The 21,770-nt window shown below is 39.9% G+C and overlaps 1 protein-coding gene across 1 annotated transcript in view; it reads right to left on the reverse strand.

The window, feature by feature from the left end:
- TSPAN16 (tetraspanin 16) overlaps positions 1 to 20,606 on the reverse strand; it is a gene marked incomplete at its 3' end in the record, with an annotated part of 33,578 nt that extends 12,972 nt beyond the window's left edge. The window contains exons 1-5 of the mRNA XM_083351143.1: positions 20,362 to 20,606; positions 17,502 to 17,708; positions 16,250 to 16,324; positions 15,450 to 15,557; positions 1,479 to 1,658 (exon numbers count right to left, since the gene is read on the reverse strand). Coding sequence (XP_083207269.1) covers positions 1,479 to 1,658; positions 15,450 to 15,557; positions 16,250 to 16,324; positions 17,502 to 17,708; positions 20,362 to 20,421 — 630 coding nt within the window. The 5' untranslated portion in view covers positions 20,422 to 20,606. The remainder of the gene's footprint in view (positions 1 to 1,478; positions 1,659 to 15,449; positions 15,558 to 16,249; positions 16,325 to 17,501; positions 17,709 to 20,361) is intronic.
- Positions 20,607 to 21,770: the final 1,164 nt, after the last annotated feature.

Consider the following 21,770-nt stretch of genomic DNA (forward strand, 5'->3'; position numbering starts at 1 on the left):
CTTTTCTATGTTACCAAAATCTCTTGATATAGTTACCAGTATTGATACAAGAGTCCTGGATCATTTTGCCAATTTATTGAATTCCTTGGGACTCAGGGTGCATAGTGGACAAATTCAGGTACCTTTATTTAAAAAGCATATGTATTAATATCATTCTATAAAAATATTTTTGTCATTAGGCATCAAGCTTGGAGACAATGAATATAAAAAGGCTTACTTGATTTTAGAAAGTTTCAGCATTTTTTTTAAAAAAAGGTTGTATGATATATTCTAACCTTGCCAAACAGCAAAAGAATTAGTAAAATTCTTTGCCTCTTTTCCTTGTTTGCTAGAAAAAAGAACTGTACATGTAATACATACTTCCCTCCCCCAAATTTTACTACAAATACTTCATTCATTTTATGAAACTGTCCACTTACAACTGATTCTGGGATGCCAATATTGAATCATATAAACCTCTGAAATGCATGTCTACAAAGAAAGCAGGCTGTGGGGTAGATACCAGGGTGAATCTTGACCATTCTGTTCTGAAATATTTGTTAACATTTTTGCATCTACTCCTACCAATTGTAATACACACGTGATGCCAGTTTTTATACAGAATCATGTTGCTTTCTGATTCAAATGTTGCTTTCAGCTTTTAATATATTATTTCAGTCCTCATGCATTGACCAAGGAAAACACCTATTTTCTTTTGTTATTTAAGGAACTTCTAAGCAGAGATGCAGATGCAATACAGACTGCAATAACTCCCTCCCACTGATTAAATGATGGTTTATGAAGGCAATCCTTGGTTCACGTTTCCTGTAATTCATGAATAGCTTTAATGAGGCAAAAAATGCCACAGTTCAAACAGCTTGCTATTCTGGTATTATGGTTTGAATGACTTATGGGGCCCAAATGGAATGATCCTAGCATGCCGCTTATGTACTTTGAAGGGGACTGAAATATATTTTAAAGAAAGGGAAGGGATGCAGAGAGCAATGCACTCAACAACAGCTGAACATTGACTGGAAAGCAGTTCTGTGTGCTCGGCTATTGGGCCAAATTAAGCAGTTCCCTGCCTACAAAAACATCCTGTTTTTGTAGTGTCTTGAATCATAGCAGGAACTGAAATTATAAGAGCTACCTTGAACAATATCTAGTAGGCTTTGAATGGGGATTAGAATGGTTTGGGGATAAAAATGTTGGTGACCCCCTCAGTTAGATTTTACTTACAGACTGGGTGGGGCAGGGGTAGGCAACCTTGGCTTTTTTATGACTCGTGGACTTCAACTCCCAGAATTCCTGAGCCAGCCATGCTTAGGAGAAAGAGAGGTTTCCATGCTGAGCCATGCCGGCTCAGGAATTCTGGTAATTGAAGTCCACGAGTCATAAAAGAGCCAAGGTTGCCTACCCCTGGGGTTGGGTGTCATTTTCTCTAATATAAGTTAGATCTGCCACTTTTGGTCTTCTTAAAAGTAATCCTTGCCACAAACTTGAAAAGCAACCAGACTTTTGTGATTTTTAGGAAATAAGGTTACCTGTTTATTATGGTCTATTTCAAATTGCTGACATTCTTTGCTGGATAGGCAGCAAAGAGAAGGATATTTCTCATGAGCTTGATAGAAGTAGGAACTGTTGAAATCTGCATAGTTGTTGAATCCACAGCATTTCAGCTAGAGCAGGAAGATGCGTGGGGTTTAAGTTGCCAAAAGACAGGGAAGCAACCAGAAAAGATATTGATTAGCTGAAAGATGCTAAGACATAAATTCAGTACCAATGGGAGCTTTGATACTAAAGCATTATGAGAAATAACACACTACAATTAAGATATATACATTTGGAGATTTATATTATCCAATTCATTATGCCCAATATCTTACAAACTAAATAGGCTATTTTCCAAGGTTTTTCCAGAGTTAATAAAATAGAATCGAGATTAGATGAAGTAATACTACCACTTTACAAAGCCTTATTGCGGCCATACTTGGAATACTGTGTCCAGTTTTAGTCACCATACTATAAAAAAGATGCTGATATTCTGGAAAGAGTACAGAGAAGAGCAACTAAGATGATTAGGGGGCTGGAGGCTAAAACATATGAAGAACTGTTGCAGGAATTGGGTATGTATACTTTAGTGAAAAGGACTAGGAGAGACATGATAGCTGCATTCCAATATTTGAGGGACTGCCACAAAGATGAGGGAGGCAAACTATTTTTCAAAGCATCAGAAATAATCAGGGAGATAAGCAACCTAGAACTAAGGAGAAATGTTCTAATAATGAGAATAATCAACCAGTGGAATGGCTTGCCTTCATAAGTTGTGGGTGATCCATCACTGGAGGCTTTCAAGAAGAGACTAGACAGCCATTTGTCTGAAATGGATCTCCTGCTCATGCTGGGGGTTGGACTAGAGATGACTTTCAAGGTTCCTTCTAACTCTATTATTGTGTTATTCTGTTATCCAGCTGGTTCTTCAGATTGCTGCACATATATAATTAATTATATTTTCTCAGATTTTCTGTTCCTTCTTGCACTTTATTGATGCATACAGAAATTAAAAAAGAACAGTCTAGATGCAAGTACAAATTAAATCATAAATGAAAAAAGAGACTTTTCCCACACATACACTGGTATTTATTTAAATTGTGCTTGCATCTTCCTGGTTTATTTGCATTTTCAAAAACATTTTGCTCTGCCCTTTTAATTTGCTGTGCCAATTTTTCTGATTCTATTAAATTAAATTTATGTTTTATTATTTCCATTTGTCTTTTCAATATTTTCTTTTGTGTGTTTATTTGTACTTCAAGCTCTAATTTTTTAAAATTCTTCTCTTAACAACTGATATTGTTGTCTCTTTTCATTATTATTTTTCTGCCGTGTATGTTATCGCTATGCCTCGAAAATATGCTTTGGCTATATCCCATACATTTTGTAATGTTGTATCTTCTTTTTTATTTTCTTTGAAGAAAAAATCCATTTCTTTTGTTGCTAAGTCTATAAATTCTTTCTCTTTTAGTATAGATTGATTCAAAGTCCATCTTAATTTTTTCTGCATTCCTTTCCACACCATTTTTAAAAGATTATGATCTGCCCAAGTACCTAATTCTATTTCAATTTCCTGCATATTAACCCTTAATTCAGGCATCATCCAAATCATATCAATTCTAGACCAAGATTTATAACTATTGGAATAAAATGTATATTGTGATTTTCCTGGGTTTGTTTCTCTCCAAATATCTTGTATCCTCTATCATGTTAAAAAAAGTCTTAGGTAATCTTTTTCTTCCTTGTTTCCCCTTGTTGCCCCCTATCACCATTATTGTTTGTTCTAACATTAGAGATTTTATTAATTAAAATTTGAGAGTCCTCTATGATAAAGGGAATTAAAATAAAACAGAATGATTATAGATTGAAAGCTTTTGCTGATGACTTGGTTGTGACAGTATCTCAACCGATACAGTCGGTTATAGATTTGATGGAAATTATAACTCAGTATGGTAAGGTTTCTGGGTTTAAGGTGAATAGTAATAAGACTAAGATATTATCTAAGAATATATCTATGAGTGAAAGGGAAATGTTAATTAAATTAACAGGTTTTGAAATAGTAAAAAAGGTTAAGTATTTGGGAGTGTATATTGCAGCTTCAAATGTAAAATTATATAAGAATAACTATGAAACATTATGGTTGAAGATACAAAGGGATTTAAACAATTGGAAAAAATTACAATTATCTTTATTGGGAAGAATTGCAGTTGTTAAAATGAATGTTCTGCTGAAGTTTCTCTTTTTGTTTCAAATGATACCTATATTGAAAAAGGATGCCAACCTTGATGAATGGCAGAAGGGTATTAATAAATTTATTTGGGCGGGGAAAAAACCAAGAGTTAAATTTAAGATTTTACAAGATGCTAGGGAAAGAGGGGGACTCAAGGCACCAAATTTGAAACTGTATTATGATGCGGTGGTCTTGACATGGGTTAGCGATTGGCTTAATTTAACTAATAAGAGAATACTTCACCTTGAGGGTTGGGATTTGGTACATGGATGGCATGCATATTTGCTTTATGATAAAAAGGTGGATAGGGCTTTCATATTCTTAGAATTGCCTTGTTGCGTGTCTGGAAAAAGTATTATTATAAGTTAAATTATAAAATACCGATTTGGGGAATTCCTGGACACGCGATAGAAGGTGTATCTATGGGAGTGAGTTTGGATATGTTTTCCTATAAGGAATTACTTAGATTGGAAGGGAATGATTGGCAACTTAAATCATTAGATGAGTTAAGACAAGAAAATATAAGTTACTCTTGGTTTCAATATACCCAATTGAAAGCTAGGTGGAAGTTGGATCAGAAGGTTGGCATCACAATTACAGATGAAAATTTAGTAAAACAAATTAGAGATTTAAATTGTGCACATATAAAGAGGATATATAATGTTTTAATTGAATTGGACTCGGAAATGGAATTAGTTAAAGATTGTATGATAAAGTGGGCACAAAATATCCAGGAACCAATTCCGTTGGATACTTGGGAGGTAATTTGGGTTAGAAATGTTAAATTTACTCAGGCTCAAAATTTAAGAGAAAATTTTTATAAAATGTTTTATAGATGGCATCTGGATCCCAAAAAGTTGTCTAACATGTATCCTAACTTACAGTCTAAATGCTGGATGTGTAGTAGTTTAGAAGCCACCTATTTTCATATGTGGTGGACTTGCAGAAATATAAAAGCTTTTGGGGTTAAAATTTGGTGGAACATTCAAAAGATTTTTAAGAGAAAGATAAAGTTCTCTCCGCAATTGTTTTTATTGGGCATTGTTGTCGATTGTGATGTTAAAGAAACCAATTTGATGTTGAATTTGACAACAGCAGCACGGTTACTGGTGGGTTACTGGAAGAAGGATAGTTTGCCTACTATAGAAGAATGGGTATTTAAAGTTTCAAATCTTGCAGAAATGTCTAAGATTTCTGCTTATTTGAAGGATCATTCACAAGAAAGATATATTTCAGTTTGGAGGAGATGGATAGATTATATTCAGAATAAATATGGGACTAAAAAGTTCCATTTAGCTTATGAGTAGATTTTAGAGGGATATTGTTATTAATTTTAGTGTTAGTACTTTGTATGTATCTATGTTAAAGGGGAGTTAAAGCTCATTATGAATTTGGTTAATTTTATATTATGGATAATCTTTAGTTAGAATATGATTATTATAACTATAACCCTGTATTCAGCTCTGGGAAGTGGGGGGGGGAATGGGGTGGTTTGGGGTGGGTGGGTTTTGGGGATGTATTGTAAAATCTTTTTTTGTAAAACTCTTTAATAAAAAAAGTATCTGTTTTTGATTTTAAAATATTTCTACCATTAATATTCTTCCTTCTTCATCTGCATAAATCATTTTGGAATCTATTGTCTCTTTAACATATATAACTACTCCTCTTTTTTTCTATTGAGCTGATGTGTAATAGTTTTCCAAGTTTTGGATTTTTCAAAAATTTATGATGTTTTTTTGTGTGTGTGTCTTGCAAACAAATTATATCAATGTTTAATTTCTGTAGTTTGAAAATTCTTTTTCTTTTTGATGGGAATTCAATCTATTTATATTCACTGAAAAAAATCCATTTTCCTTCTCCATTTTGATTTACTTATATTTAGGTCTTGTTGATCTCGTAATCCTCTGCTCTCTTACTATTCCCTCATCTTCTTGATTCATGTTCTCTTTTTCTTCTTCCACTTGTGTAGTTGTTTCCTCTATTGTTTGTTCTGTCTGTTTCTGGCTTTTTTCATCCTCTTGTTGATATGGTGTTCTTTCTCCCAGAAATGCTCGATATCTTTCATCAAAATCCTGCGCCTTCCACACTGAATCCAATCAATATCTTGTATTATTCCCATTGATTAGAATCCCTTCTGGCATCAGCCACCTAAAATTTACTACTTTTGCAATCAGCTTTGTAGTCAAGAAATGATATTGTCTTTGAGTATCCCTTATTCTCTTGGGAATCTGTTTCAGCACTACTATTTCTTTGAGTTAAAGTGAAAGATAGATTAACAGGATTGCAGTGGCATGCCAGATAGTCATCTGTGTTGGCATTATATTATCACAAGTTAACTTTCAGCAGGAATTGTGTGATATCCGATGTGGATATAAAATCTGAGGGCTAGTAAGAAAATATAGTACTGCTTCAAGGCATTATCTCTTCATCTAGATCAGGGGTGTCAAATTTCCAGTCCTTAGGCTGGTTGCATCATGCGGAGGCCACACCCACCCCAGCTCTGGCAATGCAAAAAGAGTTGCGATATGTTGCAACAAGTCATGTGACATGGCGAGTTTGACACCCGTGATCTATTCTAGATTATTTATGGAGATATTGAAGGGCATTGGGCCTAAGACAGAACTTTCAGATATTGCATTGCATGCTTCCCTCCATAAAGATGTAGTTCCATTGAGGGCTACCTGCTGAGTGTGATTTGTAGCTGGTTGTGAATCTATCTGGTGGTGATACTGTCTGTCCCACATTGTTTTATCTTTCCAGAAAGTAGGTTGTGATCTACTTTAGGGCTTTTCAACCTTTTCACAGATTGTACCACTTTTGGGACATGACAATATTTGAGTACCACCAGTGTTTAGCAAGGTCAAAAACTTGATGACTAAAAAAAAGGGGGGTTGGGTTTTACTGATTAGATTCATTTGTTGTTATAGAAATGATGTCAGAACCCATTCCTATTTCATTTCTATCTATTCCCTCTGACCCAAAATCAAATCTAACCTTTCCCTGGGTTCTGCCATACTCCCAAGGGGGAGGGGGAATGTGCTCACAGGTTTATTACCTCTGCTTCCTCTAACCGCTACAATGTAACCTTTTGCTTTCGTTTATTGCCTCTGTGTCCTCTATCTGCTACATTGTAACAATTTGCTTCCTGCATTATCTCACCCTCTGAACTTTATCTCCCTAAATCAGGGGTAAGCCTTGGTGGAGCAGTGGGCTAATGCCTCCTTAAGTAACACCAGCTGCCTGCAATTAGTGCAGGTTCGCATCCCACCAGGCTCAAGGTTGACTCAGCCTTCCATCCTTCTGAGGTAGGTAAAATGAGGACCCAGATTGTTGGGGGCAATTAAGCTGACTTTGTAATAATGCCGCTTGGGGGGGTTGTGAAAGCCCTAATAAGCAGGCATATACATAGAATGAAGGCTACTGCTAAGCTTGTAAGCCGCCCTGAGTCTCCGGAGAAGGGTGGGATATAAATGGAATTAAAATAAAATAAAAAAAAGTAAGCAACCTCGGCTCTTTTATGACTCACGGACTTCAACTCCCAGAATTCCTGAGTCAGCATAGCTGACTCAGGAATTCTGGGAGTTGAAGTCCGTGAGTCATAAAAGAGCCGAGGTTGCCTACCCCTACCCTAAACTGTCAGCTACAACAAGGGAGGAAATAAGGAATGTAACCTCAGTGCCTGGTTTATTTCTATGCTATCAGAGGAAGATGTGAAGAAGCCACCGACCATTGCTCCCTGAACTGGAAATGGGCTGATGTTATCTCCCCTTTTCCCACAATAGACCTAACACCTGGGGATTGGCCATCCCATAGTGGCCGGGTGTACTATTGGGTGGGGTCTTGCTTGGTGATAGTTTAATCTATCATTCTGCGTGGGAAATCTCAGATCCTGTCTATTATGCATGCTATCAACTACTCTTAATAGAGTAGTTGATAGGAAGAAGTAGTTGCTGGAAGAAATCACTTCCAAGAGTTCTGCTTTCTTAAGATGTGGAATTGAAGTGGGTCCTGACATTAGACAGGATCTGCAGTAATAGTCAACCTGGAAGGAAGACCTTTACCGGGGGACTTTGCAAAATCTACAATGTTGGATGATGGGGCAGGGAAGGAAGAACCCACTGTGAAGTTGGAGCCCTCCCTCCAGCCGGGACCCTGCCAGCTGTCAAGATTCAAGACTTCCTACTCCTCAAAAGAAGAAAGGGTGGAAATGCGCAGCCACAAACCTCAGTGGTTGATGGGCGTTGGAAAGAAAGATGAGTGAGAGAAGAGATCGAGAAAGGTGACCCTGAGATGAGGCAGCCACGAACCCAGATGGAAGCAAGAAATGGAGAAATCCATTCACCTTAGTGAAGAGGAAGAAGATCACGCGCAGCACTCAAACTGGATCCTAGAGAAAGCTATTGACCTGATGAAAAGAACCCTTGGCTCTCTTGGGGATGAGAAACCTGAACCCCGCAGCTGCACCAATGCCTTGGGTTGCAGCCAGAGAGATACTGAGGGGGAATTGAAAGCTGAAGTCCCATGGACGTCTGCTGAGATCACTGAGACAGCAGCTACCGCTTCGGCAGCCCCCACTCCCCGCTGACCCGCAGCAGCCAATCAGGATGGGAGACAACACCATCGGCAGTGAAGGTACCAATTCATCCAAAGATTCCCGCTGCTGGACGTGAAATTCAGGGAAGAGTCGCAATGCTTGGGGTTCTTCCTAACCCAAGTCCTCAGTTACATGGAATAATATGGACGAGACATCCCCAGCAACAAAGCCTGCATCTGTATCATGCAGTCCGCTCTGGACAAGGCGGACACAAATTGGATGGTGAACCTGCATGTGTCATGGTTCCGATGAATAAGACAAATCAAACAAATTGCAGGCATATTATTTATCTAAAAAGTATTAGTAATGAAACAAAACATCGGCACTCATGGAGGGATGCCAGAATCTGAAATCTCCTCCCCCCAAACCCATCGTAACACACACACAATCCCTGCCCTTATCTACACATCATAAATCACATTATCCAATTAGTTTCACATATATATTATATTTATATATATATATATATTTATTAAATTTTTATACCGCCCTTCTTCCGAAGGACTCAGGGCGGTACAGGGCAATAAATATCAAAATATACATACAAAAGTCTAAAAAGATTAAATAATTATGCCCAATATAATACAATAATTAAAACAATGTTAAAACCAAATCCAAACCCCAAACCCATCAGACCAGGCCAGATTGTTCAAATAGATAGGTTTTTAAATGAGGTCTCTCCTCCCATTCTGTATGCAGGCTTCTTATCTTCTCAAAATAGACGTTAGAAAAATTCCCTCCAAGATTCAAAGTGAAGCAGTTTAAATAAAAGGGTGTCTCTTATATTGTCAGTGCAAAAACATGTCAATGTTTGCAGTATTGACATCCAGCCCCCCTTACAAAAAGAACAGATCCCGTAATGTAAACAACACAAGTTAGGAATTGGCTTTTGGTTTGTTGGGGTGCTTCTCATAAAACTTTTTGATAAGTCTGTTAGCTTTCACATCGTTAGATTTCACCCAAATGGCTTCAGACAATGGGTATCCCTTCCATTGTACTAGGTACTGCAATTTTCCCTTAAATATTCTAGAGTGAAGAATACGTTTCACTTCATAATGGGTCTGACCTGCTACCCTGAGGGTTCCAGGTGCTTTCTTAGGGGGTGGTCTTAAAGTGGAGGCTCGAAAAGGTTTCAGTAAGCTGCAATGTAACACTGGGTGAATTTTCCCCAAATGTCTGGGGAGTTTCAATTTTACTGTGACCAGGTTGATGATTTTCACAATGGGGAAAGGCCCCAAGAATTTTGGTCCCAATTTCTTATTGGGTAGTTTAAGGCGTAAGTATTTGGTCGACAAATAGACCTTTTCCCCAACTTGGAATGTTCTTTGGGGAGCTCTCTTTTTGTCAGCTTGCTTTTTGTAGGTCTCAAAAATCTTATTTAAGGCCACCTTTGTATTTTTCCAAACTTCTTCCCAAACTCTCACCCAAAGATCAAGAGTCTGGGAAGCGGACGGTAACTGAGGGTATTTCGGTATGGGGTTGAATTCTTTCCCTGAACCTTTGCCAGCTTACCTCTCCTACCAGAGACAGAGGCAGGGGTTCAGGACCCCCCTTTGAAAGAAAGGAGATTCTGGCATGATGTCTTGGTTCCGATGAATAAGACAAATCAAACAAATTGCAGGCATATTATTTATCTAAAAAGTATTAGTAATGAAACAAAACATCGGCACTCATGGCAGGATGCCAGAAACTGAAATCTCCTCCCTCCAAACCCATCATAACACACACACAATCCCCGCCCTTATCTACACGTCATAAATCACATTATCCAATTAGTTTCACATATGAGGTCTCTCCTCCCATTCTGTATGCAGGCTTCTTATCTTCTCAAAATAGACGTTAGAAAAATTCCCTCCCTTCAAGATTCAAAGTGAAGGAGTTTAAACACAAGGCTGTCTCTTACATTGTCAGTGCAAAAACATGTCAATGTTTGCAGCATTGACATCTGCCCCCCCTTACAAAAAATAACAGATCCCATAAAGTAAACAAACACAAGTTAGGAGCTGACGTTTGGTTTGTTGGGGTGCTTCTCATAAAATGTTTTGATAAATCTGTCAGCTTCCACAGCATGATTCCAATGCCACAGAGCTCCACAACTTCAACCACTTCGTGTCCTCACTGAGAAGGCAATTTGAGGACCCCCTGGCTGACCGAAAAGCATGTGAGAAGATTAAAACAGTGAGGCAAGGCAGACACCCGGTAGCCAAATATATGCAAGAATTTTGGGCCATCAGCAACAAGCTGAACTGGCCGGAAGACATCCTTCTTAGCCACTTCAAAGATGGCCTAAATTACAACCTGTATGATGCTTGCCTCCCCCGAGGGGAACCACGCCGGCTAGACGAATGGTACGTCCTGGTGGAGGAAGCAGAAATTGACCTACTAAAGAGGCACCGCCAAGGAAAGCTATGGGGCCGCTCGCCCCCTGAACTGTCGTGCGAACCAGCAAAACCACTGGCCATGGCCAAGAAGTCAACAGACTGTTTCAAATGCAGGAGAGAGGGGCATCGCACCATAGAGTGCCGCTTGAAAGTCCCTCAATGCACCCCAAATTGATCACTGGCCAGAAAGTCAGGGAAGTCCCCAGCCAAGCCACGAGAACCCGCCATGAAGGCAACAGAGGCCGTAGAGTCCCTACCCTCTGCCAAGCATGGGCAGGAAACTCCGGCCTACACTGCAGGAGTGGTGGATTCCTCGGACAACAACTCAGAGGACGAATCCCTGGTAAGTGGACCCATCACGCCCATCCTCAAGACAGTGACTATATTAGCTCCATGCCCAAAGCTGTCAAAATGAAAGCCCTCATAGGCTCTGGCTGCACCGGCTGCCTCATTAGCCCGACACTTGGGGGAATTGGTGAGGAGGCTGAAAAGCCGATCTTGTTCAGCCAGTTATATGGGTCCATAGCGGGGGCAGTGGGGGTGCCAGCTACCCTAGCCTAGGAATGGAATGCCCAGTGATCCTAGGGCTGGTGTGGCTAAAGAAAAGCAACCCCTGGATAGATTGGAGGTTGGCAGAGCTCAAATTCCCAAAAGGGAATCATGCGAACTCAACACCCCAAGGAGCCCTACCAAGCCCAGGAGTGGAGAAAGTATTGGTGGGAGAGGAAAAGGGGTTACCCGAAATACTGGAGGAATAGCGAGACCTTGCTGGCATTTTCAGTGAGGAACAGGTGGATGAGCTCCCTCGTCACTGACCCACGGACTGTACCATAGAAATCAAACAAGGGGCAAAAATCCCAAAGCCCAGTTTGTACTCCATGAGCCCTAAATAGAAGGAGGAGATGGAAAGATTCACAAACAAAAACCTAGAAAGGAGATTTATTGAACCTGCCAAACCCAAAGTGGCCGCTCCAGTCCTATTTAGGGAGAAGAAGGAGGGCACTTTGCATTTATGTGTGGATTGCCGCACCCTGAGTGCAATCAGTGAAAGTAACCTATACCCCATACCCCTCATGAAGGATATGTTATTCCCACCTATCGAAATGAAGAATTTTCACCAAGCTAGACCTAAGGGAAGTGTACTACCGTGTTAGGATTAAGGAAGGGGATGAATGGAAAACTGTATTTAATTGCCCAATGGGATGCTACCAATTCAAAGTTTTGCCATTTGGAATATAAAGGCCCCCGCAGTATTTATGCAATTGATCAACAAGGTGCTAAGGGAGCACCTATTCAAGGGGGTCCTGGTTTATTTAGATGTCATCCTATCTTCACTAAGTCCAAAGATGAGCATGTCAATTTAGTCAGAACTGTTTTAAAGAAACTGTGAGCTGCCCACCTATATGCCAAACTATCAAAATGTGAATTCCACCAGGAAAAAATAGACTACTTGGGTTATTGCATATCCCAACAGGGCATCAAAATGGACCCCGAGAAGGTCAGGGCAGAATGGGCACCACTTCACACAAGAAAGCAATGCAAACTTTTACCGCCAGTTCATCCCTTTGTTCGCCCAAATAGCCCTGCTTCTCACAAACATGTTAAGAATGAAGGGGGAACCCTCAGTGAATCCCAGCCAGCCACTGAAATGGACAATGGAATGCCAAGTGGTGTTCGAGAGGTTGAAGAGACTCTTAATGTATCATTCTGCATGGAAAATCTCAGATCCTGTCTATTATGCCTGCTATCAACTACTCTTAATAAAAGTTCCTGTTGGAAGAAATCGCTTCCAAGAGTTCTGCTTTCTTAAGATGTGGGACTGAAGTGGGCCCTGACAAATGGCTAGTTTATAATGTTATGGAAAAGTAAAAAGTTGAGGTTCAATGTTAATGCTTTCTTCTACTGCAACAGAGGAAGTATGTTCTTTTTCCCTTCTCCCCCTCACTTTTCCCCCTTTTTCTTCCCCACTGTGTCCTACTATTTGCTTTTGTATTTTTGTATTTTATTCTATAATCTAATAAAATATTTCAAACTATAGAAAAAAGTATCAGTTTTAATTTCTTCGGTGGCTGTTCCTTTGCTGAATCACCTTCCCTTTGCATTGACAAATGTATGATGAATTTATCCATGCTTATTAATATGCACCACTACCAGCTAGTTCAGGGGTCTTCAAACTTGGCACTTTTAAGGCTTGCGGACCTCAACTCCCAGAATTCCTCAGCCCTCATGGCTGGTTGAGGAATTCCGGGAGTTGAAGTCCACATGTCATAAAGTTTCTAAGTTTGTAGACTCCTGAGATAGCTGGTCAGCCCTTCTTGCTCTCTCCCTTCTGAGCTCTTCCACAGTGTAGTAAGAATGTACCCCCAATCCCTTCCCTGTACCCTTAAAGACACAGGAATCAAGTGCAAAGCAAGAAACACAAACACCGTTTTTTCCCCTCTTTAAGGTGCCTCAGGCATGTCACAAAAAAGATGGTGCTAGACCTCTGGAGGAAACCTGCCCCACTTTACATCGAGGGGGCAGTTTCCTCCTTTAAATTCCTGAGAGTCTACCTCTGTGAAGATCTTACCTGGAAAGTCAATACAACCCAGGTGGCCAGAAAGGCCCAACAGAGACTCCACTTCCTCAGGGTCTTGCGGAAGAACAGGGTAGAATGGCTAATGACCTTCTTTTACTGGTCTATTATAGAGAGCGTCCTCTCGCACTGTATTGTGGTTTGGTATCCTGGCCTGACAGCTGCAGATAGGAAAGTATTACAGAGGGTGGTGAGCACAGCACAAAACATTGTGGACTGTCCCCTGACACCACTGGATGACATCGCCAGGGCTCGCTGCCTTGGAAGAGTGAGAAAAATTCTCAGGGACGACTCACACCCTGGTCGGTACCTCTTTACTCTCCTACCATCAGGTAGGAGAGTATAGCCAGCCATACCAACAGGCTGAAGAACAGCTTCTATCCATTGGCTGTCATGGGAAATAATTTTATAATTTTATGTATGATTGACTTGCGAGGCTGGTGTGTTGTGCAATTAGTTCACATGGTGTAACAAGATGGTGGGTTTGTTCTCACTGTGAGTTGGGGGTGGCACAAAGGGAGGCTCAGCCAACCTCAATGTATACATGGTTGTACTTTGACAATAAAGGTTCATTCATTTATTCATGTCACAATGTTGCAATTCTAGACTGAAAGGCTCCGGCAATTGCAAAAAGCTTTAGCTTTAAATTAAGCCTGTTTACCTTCAAAGAAAACTTTCTAAAAGCCATAGATAGACTCAATTAAAGAGGGTAAAACTAATTACATTTGTTTAAAGGGATTAAACCTTTCCTGATGTCTTTTTTTTTGTCTTCCCCCGCCCAAACCACCTCCTTCTATAGCTTCTCCTCTCCTTCCCCCCTTTTCTTCAGTTCACCTTCAGCTCCAAGCTGCTTCTGGAAGCGCCAATCAGCTGAAGCCAATCAGCTGGAGCCCTGCCAGCTTCTACTGAGCCCAGACAGTCATGCAGCTGCAGCTGCCTCTCCCTCAGGTTTGGCTCGCTTAGGCTCATTCCCCTCCCCTGCTACACTTGGCTAGCAGTCGTGTACCACCTGCCACGTGGCAAAATACCACAGGTGGTACACGTACCACTGGTTGAAAAGCCCCGGTCTACTTTGTCAAATAGCTTACTGAAGTCCACAGCATTTCCTTGGTCCACTAATTTAGTCACTTTATCAAAAAAGACAGGTTGTTTTTGGCACAATCTGTTTTTAATAAAGTGATGCTGACTTATATTAATCACCTTGTTCATTCTTCACAAATCTGCTGCTTGATTATTTTTTTCAGGATCTTCCCAAGAATTGATGTCAAGCTGATTGGCCTGTAGTTTCCTGGATCCATCCCCCCATCTTTTTTTTTTTTTTGAAGATGGAACATCAGCTCTTTTCCAGTTCTTTAGTAGTAGTGATCCAGGATATTTGAAAGTTATGGTTCAATGGTTCTGAGATTTTATTGATCAGCTCCTTCAGAACTCTGGGATGTAATCCATCTGGACCTGGTGATTTGAACTCATCTAGGCTGGATAGGTGTTGTCTTACCATTTTCTTGTCTATTTTAACTTGTCTGTCTTTTAGGGTTCAGCTTTTGGTAGCTTAGGCTTTTCTTTTCTGTGAAGACAGATGCGAAGAATGAATTTAGTAGTTCTGCTTTCTCCCTGCTGCTTATTACCTTCTTGCCATCTTCTCCCATTAGTGGACTGATTTTTTTTCTTGACTTTTTTCTTGTTTTTTTACATGTTGAAAGAAACTTTTTTTAAAAAATATTTTTTGACATTTATTGTAAGTCTTAGTTTATTCTGAGCCTTAGCTTTCCTGACTTCATCTTTGCTGGTGTTCTGCCTTAGTTACGTGTCCCTCTTTCCATTTTTTCCTTGTTTTTTTTAAAGTTGGGAATCATATCAGCTCTTTTCCAGTCCTCTAGTAGTTTCCCAGTGCTCCAGGATGCCTGTTAGAGAGAGATCCAATCCAGAACTAAGGAGGAATTTTCTGGCAGGAGAACAATTAGTCAGTGGAACAGCTTGCCTCCCAGAGCTGTGAATTCTACATTGCTGGAGGTTTTCAAGGAAAGATTGAACATTAATTTGTCCAGGATGGGCAGTGGATTGGACTAGAAGACCTCCAAGGTCCCTTCCAACCCTGTGATTCTATGATTTTATAAAACTGGTCTTTGCCAGCTGAATTACCTGTTTCATTGTAGTGTCCCAAATGGCTGTAAGGTCTTCTTGCCTGCCATAGTCTTCTTTTAAAGTCTTCATGGCCCAGTTTTTCAAGTGTTCAACAAATATATTTGTCTGGAGTCAAGAGGCATATTAATGGTAAATGATAATATTACAATTTGTCACCTCACTTCCAGATAATACTGTTTAAAATGTCATCTGCCTTATCAACTGTTCAACATCCTTCACTGTATTGGGATGAATTGTGTCATCAACATGCTAAATCGGCCTGCCTAAATTTTTTGTTCTTTAGACCTATTGGACTATACTTCCAAATATCCTAGTAGGATGGACATTGGGAAAGATGGTGGACATGGGGCGGGGTGGGGGGGGAGGAAATACATTGATGTGAGAAAGCAAAGTCACTGCCTCAAAAGGGGGCCCTGGAAAAACAACTAACAGATTCAGAAACAATCATTTCATATTGGCAGGAAGTCAACCCAGGTCCTTCCATCTCATTTAGTAATTTATGAATCTCATCCAAGAGCACTTGTCCTGATGCTCACTTAGGACACTTTCAGGAGATTGGAGCATTGCCACACTTATCAGTACTCCTCACAAGTGGCCAAAATGATCCTTTTTGTTGTTGTTTTTACATGAATATCCCTTTGGTATTTTTTTCAAAACACAATGGAACTATATGTCTTCTGTGCAAACTAGATAGTGCTACTTTTCTTTTGATAAATGGCTCAATTTGTCTTCATGATGTCTCACTGCAAAACCTGGACTGAAGGGGTATCAATCTTTAAATGTCAGCCATGACTTACCACAGTGGAGAAAATCAGCACCACAACAGCAGACACCACTTCGGCTATGAATATTACCAGTATAACTGCAAAAAACTAGAAACAGAGAAATATGCTGTTCACTACCAGCAAAGCCAGAGCTAGGAAATGCCGGTTAAGGATTACAGCAGATTTAGGATTTAGGCAAAATCTAAATAAAGTGACTATCTAATGTTTTAAATAGAGAGATTCAATATTGTATCATATAATTGGTTTTAGTTGTCAGAAAAAGAAACATACTGTAGTGAATAGACAATGTATGTTATTCTTTTTTGTTAGTTTGTTCTCATAGTATTAATAATATTTATAGAGCAACATATTTTTAGGCATACTGTACTTTTACCGTCTATAAATGAGATGGATGGAAGGCAACATCCTGCCAAAAATGAAGTGCCCTGAGACTGCCCCCACATCACATTTAAGGAACAGCCTATTTGACAGGATGAAGCAGCCAGATGATTTAACTAAGCTGTCTCTAAACTGCGTAGGCTTCACAGAGAGATGAATTTTAAGGCACTTCTCAGGGCCTTATAATGATGTTTGATGTCATGATGAAGAAAATCAAGATTAGCCTGCCTTGACTTTCTTGGGTATAAGAAGGAGAAACTGTTAGGCTTTCAAGATTATGTTATTAAAGCCTATTTCAATAAAGTAGTCTATTATTTGTGATGCTTGTTTTTTGATCTGTCTTAAGGGGCTGACAGGTTAATTCAAATGTCAAAGAGCATTCAGTACTAGGGCTGTGCGGCATTTTTAATTTGAATGCACGTATGTGCTTCAGAGCACATATGGATATGTCCTCAGGATCTATCCACAACTCCTTTAACCTTTCATTAGACTTTTGCTGATAAAGATTCTAACTGGAATAATTCTTTGTACTATCTATTAACATATTAAGAGAATTCTAAGTAACAGAAAATAACTGTTTTCCACCTAACTAAATTTTTTGAGTAATACCAATATTGAGAACTGACTTTAATTCAGCCCCATAAAATAAATAAGAATCAAAAATGCTTAAAAAAGAGCCTGGTGATCCTTTCATGATGAATGGTGGCTGGGACATTTATTTTGGGGCTCCACCAGCATATCACCATTCAGAAGAACTAGGAGGCAGAAAACGTCCAGGAGCATAAGTAAAGTGAAGATGCGAGTAGTCCTTTGTGAACTTTACAGCTTAGCAATTTCATGACACCTACGTTTGGTCCATGGCAAGGTCTTTTTGCCAATCACTTACTACCAGCAGGAGACATCTGCTTTCTTTCACAGCTCCCCAGCATCCCAAAAAGCCCATGGTGAAAAGGATGCTGCCAACTGTTATGCACAGGTAACCCACATGGAGCAGAAGCATCATCTGTGGTGCAGCAACTCCAAGGATCTTCTCAAAGGAATCACCATCTACCTTCACCCAGATACCAATGCCCAGCAAAGCCAGGCCTCCTAGCTGGGAGGAAAATGGAGAGAAAAAAGAAGGTATCATTTCTGCATTACAAATTTCTAATTCTGCAATAAAAGCTTTTGAGCAAAGACTGTTTGTTGTCTTCAACATTTCATTCCTAAGAAACTGAACCAGTATCGATAGACTGATTAGAAACATTCATAAAACTCCTCCTTACTGCAGTGGATACTCAAGGCAATGTACAATCTATACAAGTAATCCTTGACTTACGACTATAATTGAGCCCATAATTACATATGTTATTACAATTATAAGTTGAGGTACTCACATGACCAGAAGTAATTTTCCAGCCTTTTTTGCAGCAGTTGTTAAACTGCAGTTATTAAGTAAAGGCTACAATTGTTAAGCCAACTGAGTGTTTTTTATTGGAAACCAGCATAAAATGCTGGAAACTGACAAAAACATTGCAAATCATGATCATGTGACCATGGTAGGCCACAAACAGTCATAAAGTTGACCCCCCCTGACATGTAGTCAATGATTATGGGAGGCAGTGTGACCATTTATGACAGCTGGAGGTGCTTTACAGCAGGGTTCTCCAACCTGTGGTCCATGGTCCACTGCCGGGCCATGGCTTATTGGCCACTGGGCCATATGAGTGGCTGGATGATGTGTCCATATGCACATGCATACACAGCCCCACTTGTGTGTTGTCATGAGCGTGGCAGGCATTCGCAACCCCACTCGCATGAGCGTTGCTGCGAGCCTTGTGGGCGTTCACAGCCCCACTCATATGAGTGGCACCGTGACCATCACTGGCATTTGCTTCCCCATTTGCGTGAGTATTGCAAGTGTTTGCGGCCCCGCTTGCACAAGTGCTGACGGCCTCTCATGTGAGCAACAGGTGTTAGTGTGCACACATGCACATGCATTTATGCCCCCCCCATTCATCCCTTTTTTTCCCCTCTCCCCATTCTGGGCCACCACACGAAAGGTTGGGAATTCTGCTTTATAGGCTGTAAAGCATTCATTCTATAGCCATAGTAACTTTAAATGGACATAAAACTGGTTGTTAACTGAGGACTATCCATAATAAAATAGGTTAAAAAGTAATATATAAAAAATCTAAAATAAAACAGAACAATATCTTTCTTAATAGAAAGCAAAGAATAGGCATTAAAATCCATTCAGAGTTTGGTGGAATATTTCAGCCATAATAACTATATCTTTTTAAAAGATGACTGCTTTATTTGTGATAGTATATAGTCTGGATTCTCAGGAATGACAGGATGCATTCCAGAGAACAAAGAGGCAGCATAGTTCAGATAGTTTGTGTGAGGCAAAGAGAGTGAAGACAGTCCCTCCCTAATAGTTCAGAGTTTGTAGTTTATGCATGTTGTGGGCAGCAGGGTGCTTCAATTTGGCAAGATTCTGTTGTTTGTTTGTTTGTTTATACTAAATTTGTTTGCTACCCATCTTGCCACAATGTGATTGTACAGGTCAGGAACAATAAAGAAATCTGCTTGGTAGAATCAGCATATGTCTTTCTTGGTTTCTGGAGCCTGACACTAACTAGATACTATATATCTGCCAGCACTACAGATTGTCCTCATTTAACATCCACTCATTCAGTGATGACTTGAAGCATTTTTCACTGGCCTTTGGCTGTCTGCCTATCTACTGCTGCCAGCTGTTCCTGCTGCTATGTCCACCACTGTCACTCCCACTTCATACTATACCACTAGTATATCAGCCCATGGCCTCTGTTTGCATCCCACCCAGGATCTCTGTTTTGTGCTGGCCAAGGCCTCCATTTACGCCCCATTCCAGAGCCCCTTTCAGATATTAATCAAGGCTTTTGTTTGTGAGCTAGCGGGGTACAAATGGAAGCCCAGGCTGGTGCACAAGGTAGACAGTGGCTGCACTCGCATGAAAGAAGGTGGCATGAAAGAAGGCCCTGGCTGGTACTGTACTGGTACATAATGCAGTGAGCATCTGGTGTGGGAGCAGTAGAGGGGGCTGGATGGCAGCAGCAGCAGCTAGCAGCAATGGGTATATAGATGACCAAAAGAGCAGAAATGTAGAAGAGAGGTGGATGGGGGAAGTTGAAGTAGAGGCTGTTCCTTACCTTTTTCCAATAGTGGCTTGGGTTCTCGCCTAACAACTGTGTGGTATTCATTCAAAGACAGCAACTGGGAGTGCCAGAACTGCTGCTGCTGAGTGGAGCAGTCATGTAACATTTCACTCAGCAACAGGGTTGCCAGTCCCAATTAGGGTCGTTAAGTGATGGCTACTTGTACTGAGAATGGAACTATTTATTGGTGAGCAAACACACATACTTTAATAGACAAACTTGCAGAGAAGGATGGGTATGTAATCCTTCAATTATTCCTTGCAATTATTTTTATCATTCAGTGTTGGACAGGAAGTGATTTGCTAAGAACTGGAGGACGGAGGAAATAAGAGAATGATGGGAAACCATTTTTTCTTTTCATATTTTTTTTCTGTTGCAACCTATGGAACATATTAAGATTGCTGAGTATTTCCACACATGAGGCTCATACTGCTCTTAAACCTCTCACATCTGCACATCACAGATATTTTGAAAAAGTGTATTTTATGCATCTGTTCAACCTCCTGAACTATTTATTCGGCTCTCTGCTGCAACCAGTTGCCATCTATTCTAGCGCATACTTACAAAGATCACTCCATTAAATACGAACATCATCATCTTCAGGAAGGAGAAACAGATATTCATTTTGTACCTGCAGTCAAGAGAATGATAATTATCATTTTGGTGAGAAAAACATAGAAGGCTGACTGAAAGTTAGTGCAGGATATAGCGTTATTTTGGGGGCATAAAACAAAGACATTAAAATTAATGACAAATTTGTGATTTTGGCAGTACAGTTTTAGATTGTAGATTTTAAAACAACATCAATTTTCTGTTACCTATCATTTGCTGCCAAATATATGTACAAAATTTAAATAGCTGGAAAATTCCAACTTCAACAACATCACCATGTCATTGAAGTGCCTCATACAACCATCTCAGATCCTTCCGGAATTAAGAGTGCAGACTTAAATGTACTTGTCCACCATGTTGTTCTATTTTGGGGCATCAACATTATACAAAATACAGAAGGGGAATCAGAAACAATGTTAAAGTAATTAAAGGTGTGAGGTAGAAAAAAATGAAAGGAAATACAACAAAGTATTGTTTATACCAGTGTTTTTCAACCTTTTTTGGGCAAAGGCACACTTGTTTCATGAAAAAAATCACGAGGCACTGCACCGTTTTCCGCACCGTTGGACTCCCCACGGTCGCTACATGAACGGTCGTAAGTCGAGGATGGCCTGTGTTCTCAAGGGGTTGGACTAGATGACCTCCAAGGTCCCTTCCAACTTCTTCTTCTTCTTCTTCTTCTTCTTCTTCTTCTTCTTCTTCTTCTTCTTCTTCTTCTTCTTCTTCTTCTTCTTCTGCTTCTGCTTCTGCTTCTTCTGCTTCTTCTGCTTCTTCTTCTTATTATTATTATTATTAATTATTATTATTATTATTATTATTATTATTATTATTATTATTATCCTCTTTATTTTATTTTATTTTATTTTGGGGCTTTTGTTTGTTTTTGCTGTGAAGGAAAAGGAAAGCTTGCATTTCTTTTTAATTTTTCTTTCTGTATTTTCTTTTTTCTCTTCTTTTCTTTCTTCCTTCCTTCCTTCCCTCTCTTCCCTCCCTCTTTTCTTTCTTTATCTTTCTTCCTTCCTTTCTCTCTCCCACTTTCTTTCCCTCCCTCTCTCAATTTCTTGCTTTCTACTTGTTGTGGAAATTGGAAGCTACTTGCATTTCTTTTTAATTTTTCTTCCTGCTTTTTTTCCTTCCTTCCTTCCTCCCTTCCTCTCTCTCTCTCTCTCTTTTCTATTCTCCTTTTTTTTCTTTCTCCCTCCCTTTTCCCCTTCCCCCTTTCTCCTTTTTCCCCTTCCTTTTTTCTTTCTTTCTCACCTTTACCATCAAAAGCACTTCACTCCGGGGGGGGGGAACCCCAAAGGTTTTTAATTGCTTTGGTCCAAAGGACATTTTATTATGCAACGTATCAAAAGGACAGG

This window comes from Vipera ursinii (assembly GCF_947247035.1).
Source record: "Vipera ursinii genome assembly, chromosome: 2".
Classification (NCBI taxonomy): domain Eukaryota; kingdom Metazoa; phylum Chordata; class Lepidosauria; order Squamata; family Viperidae; genus Vipera; species Vipera ursinii.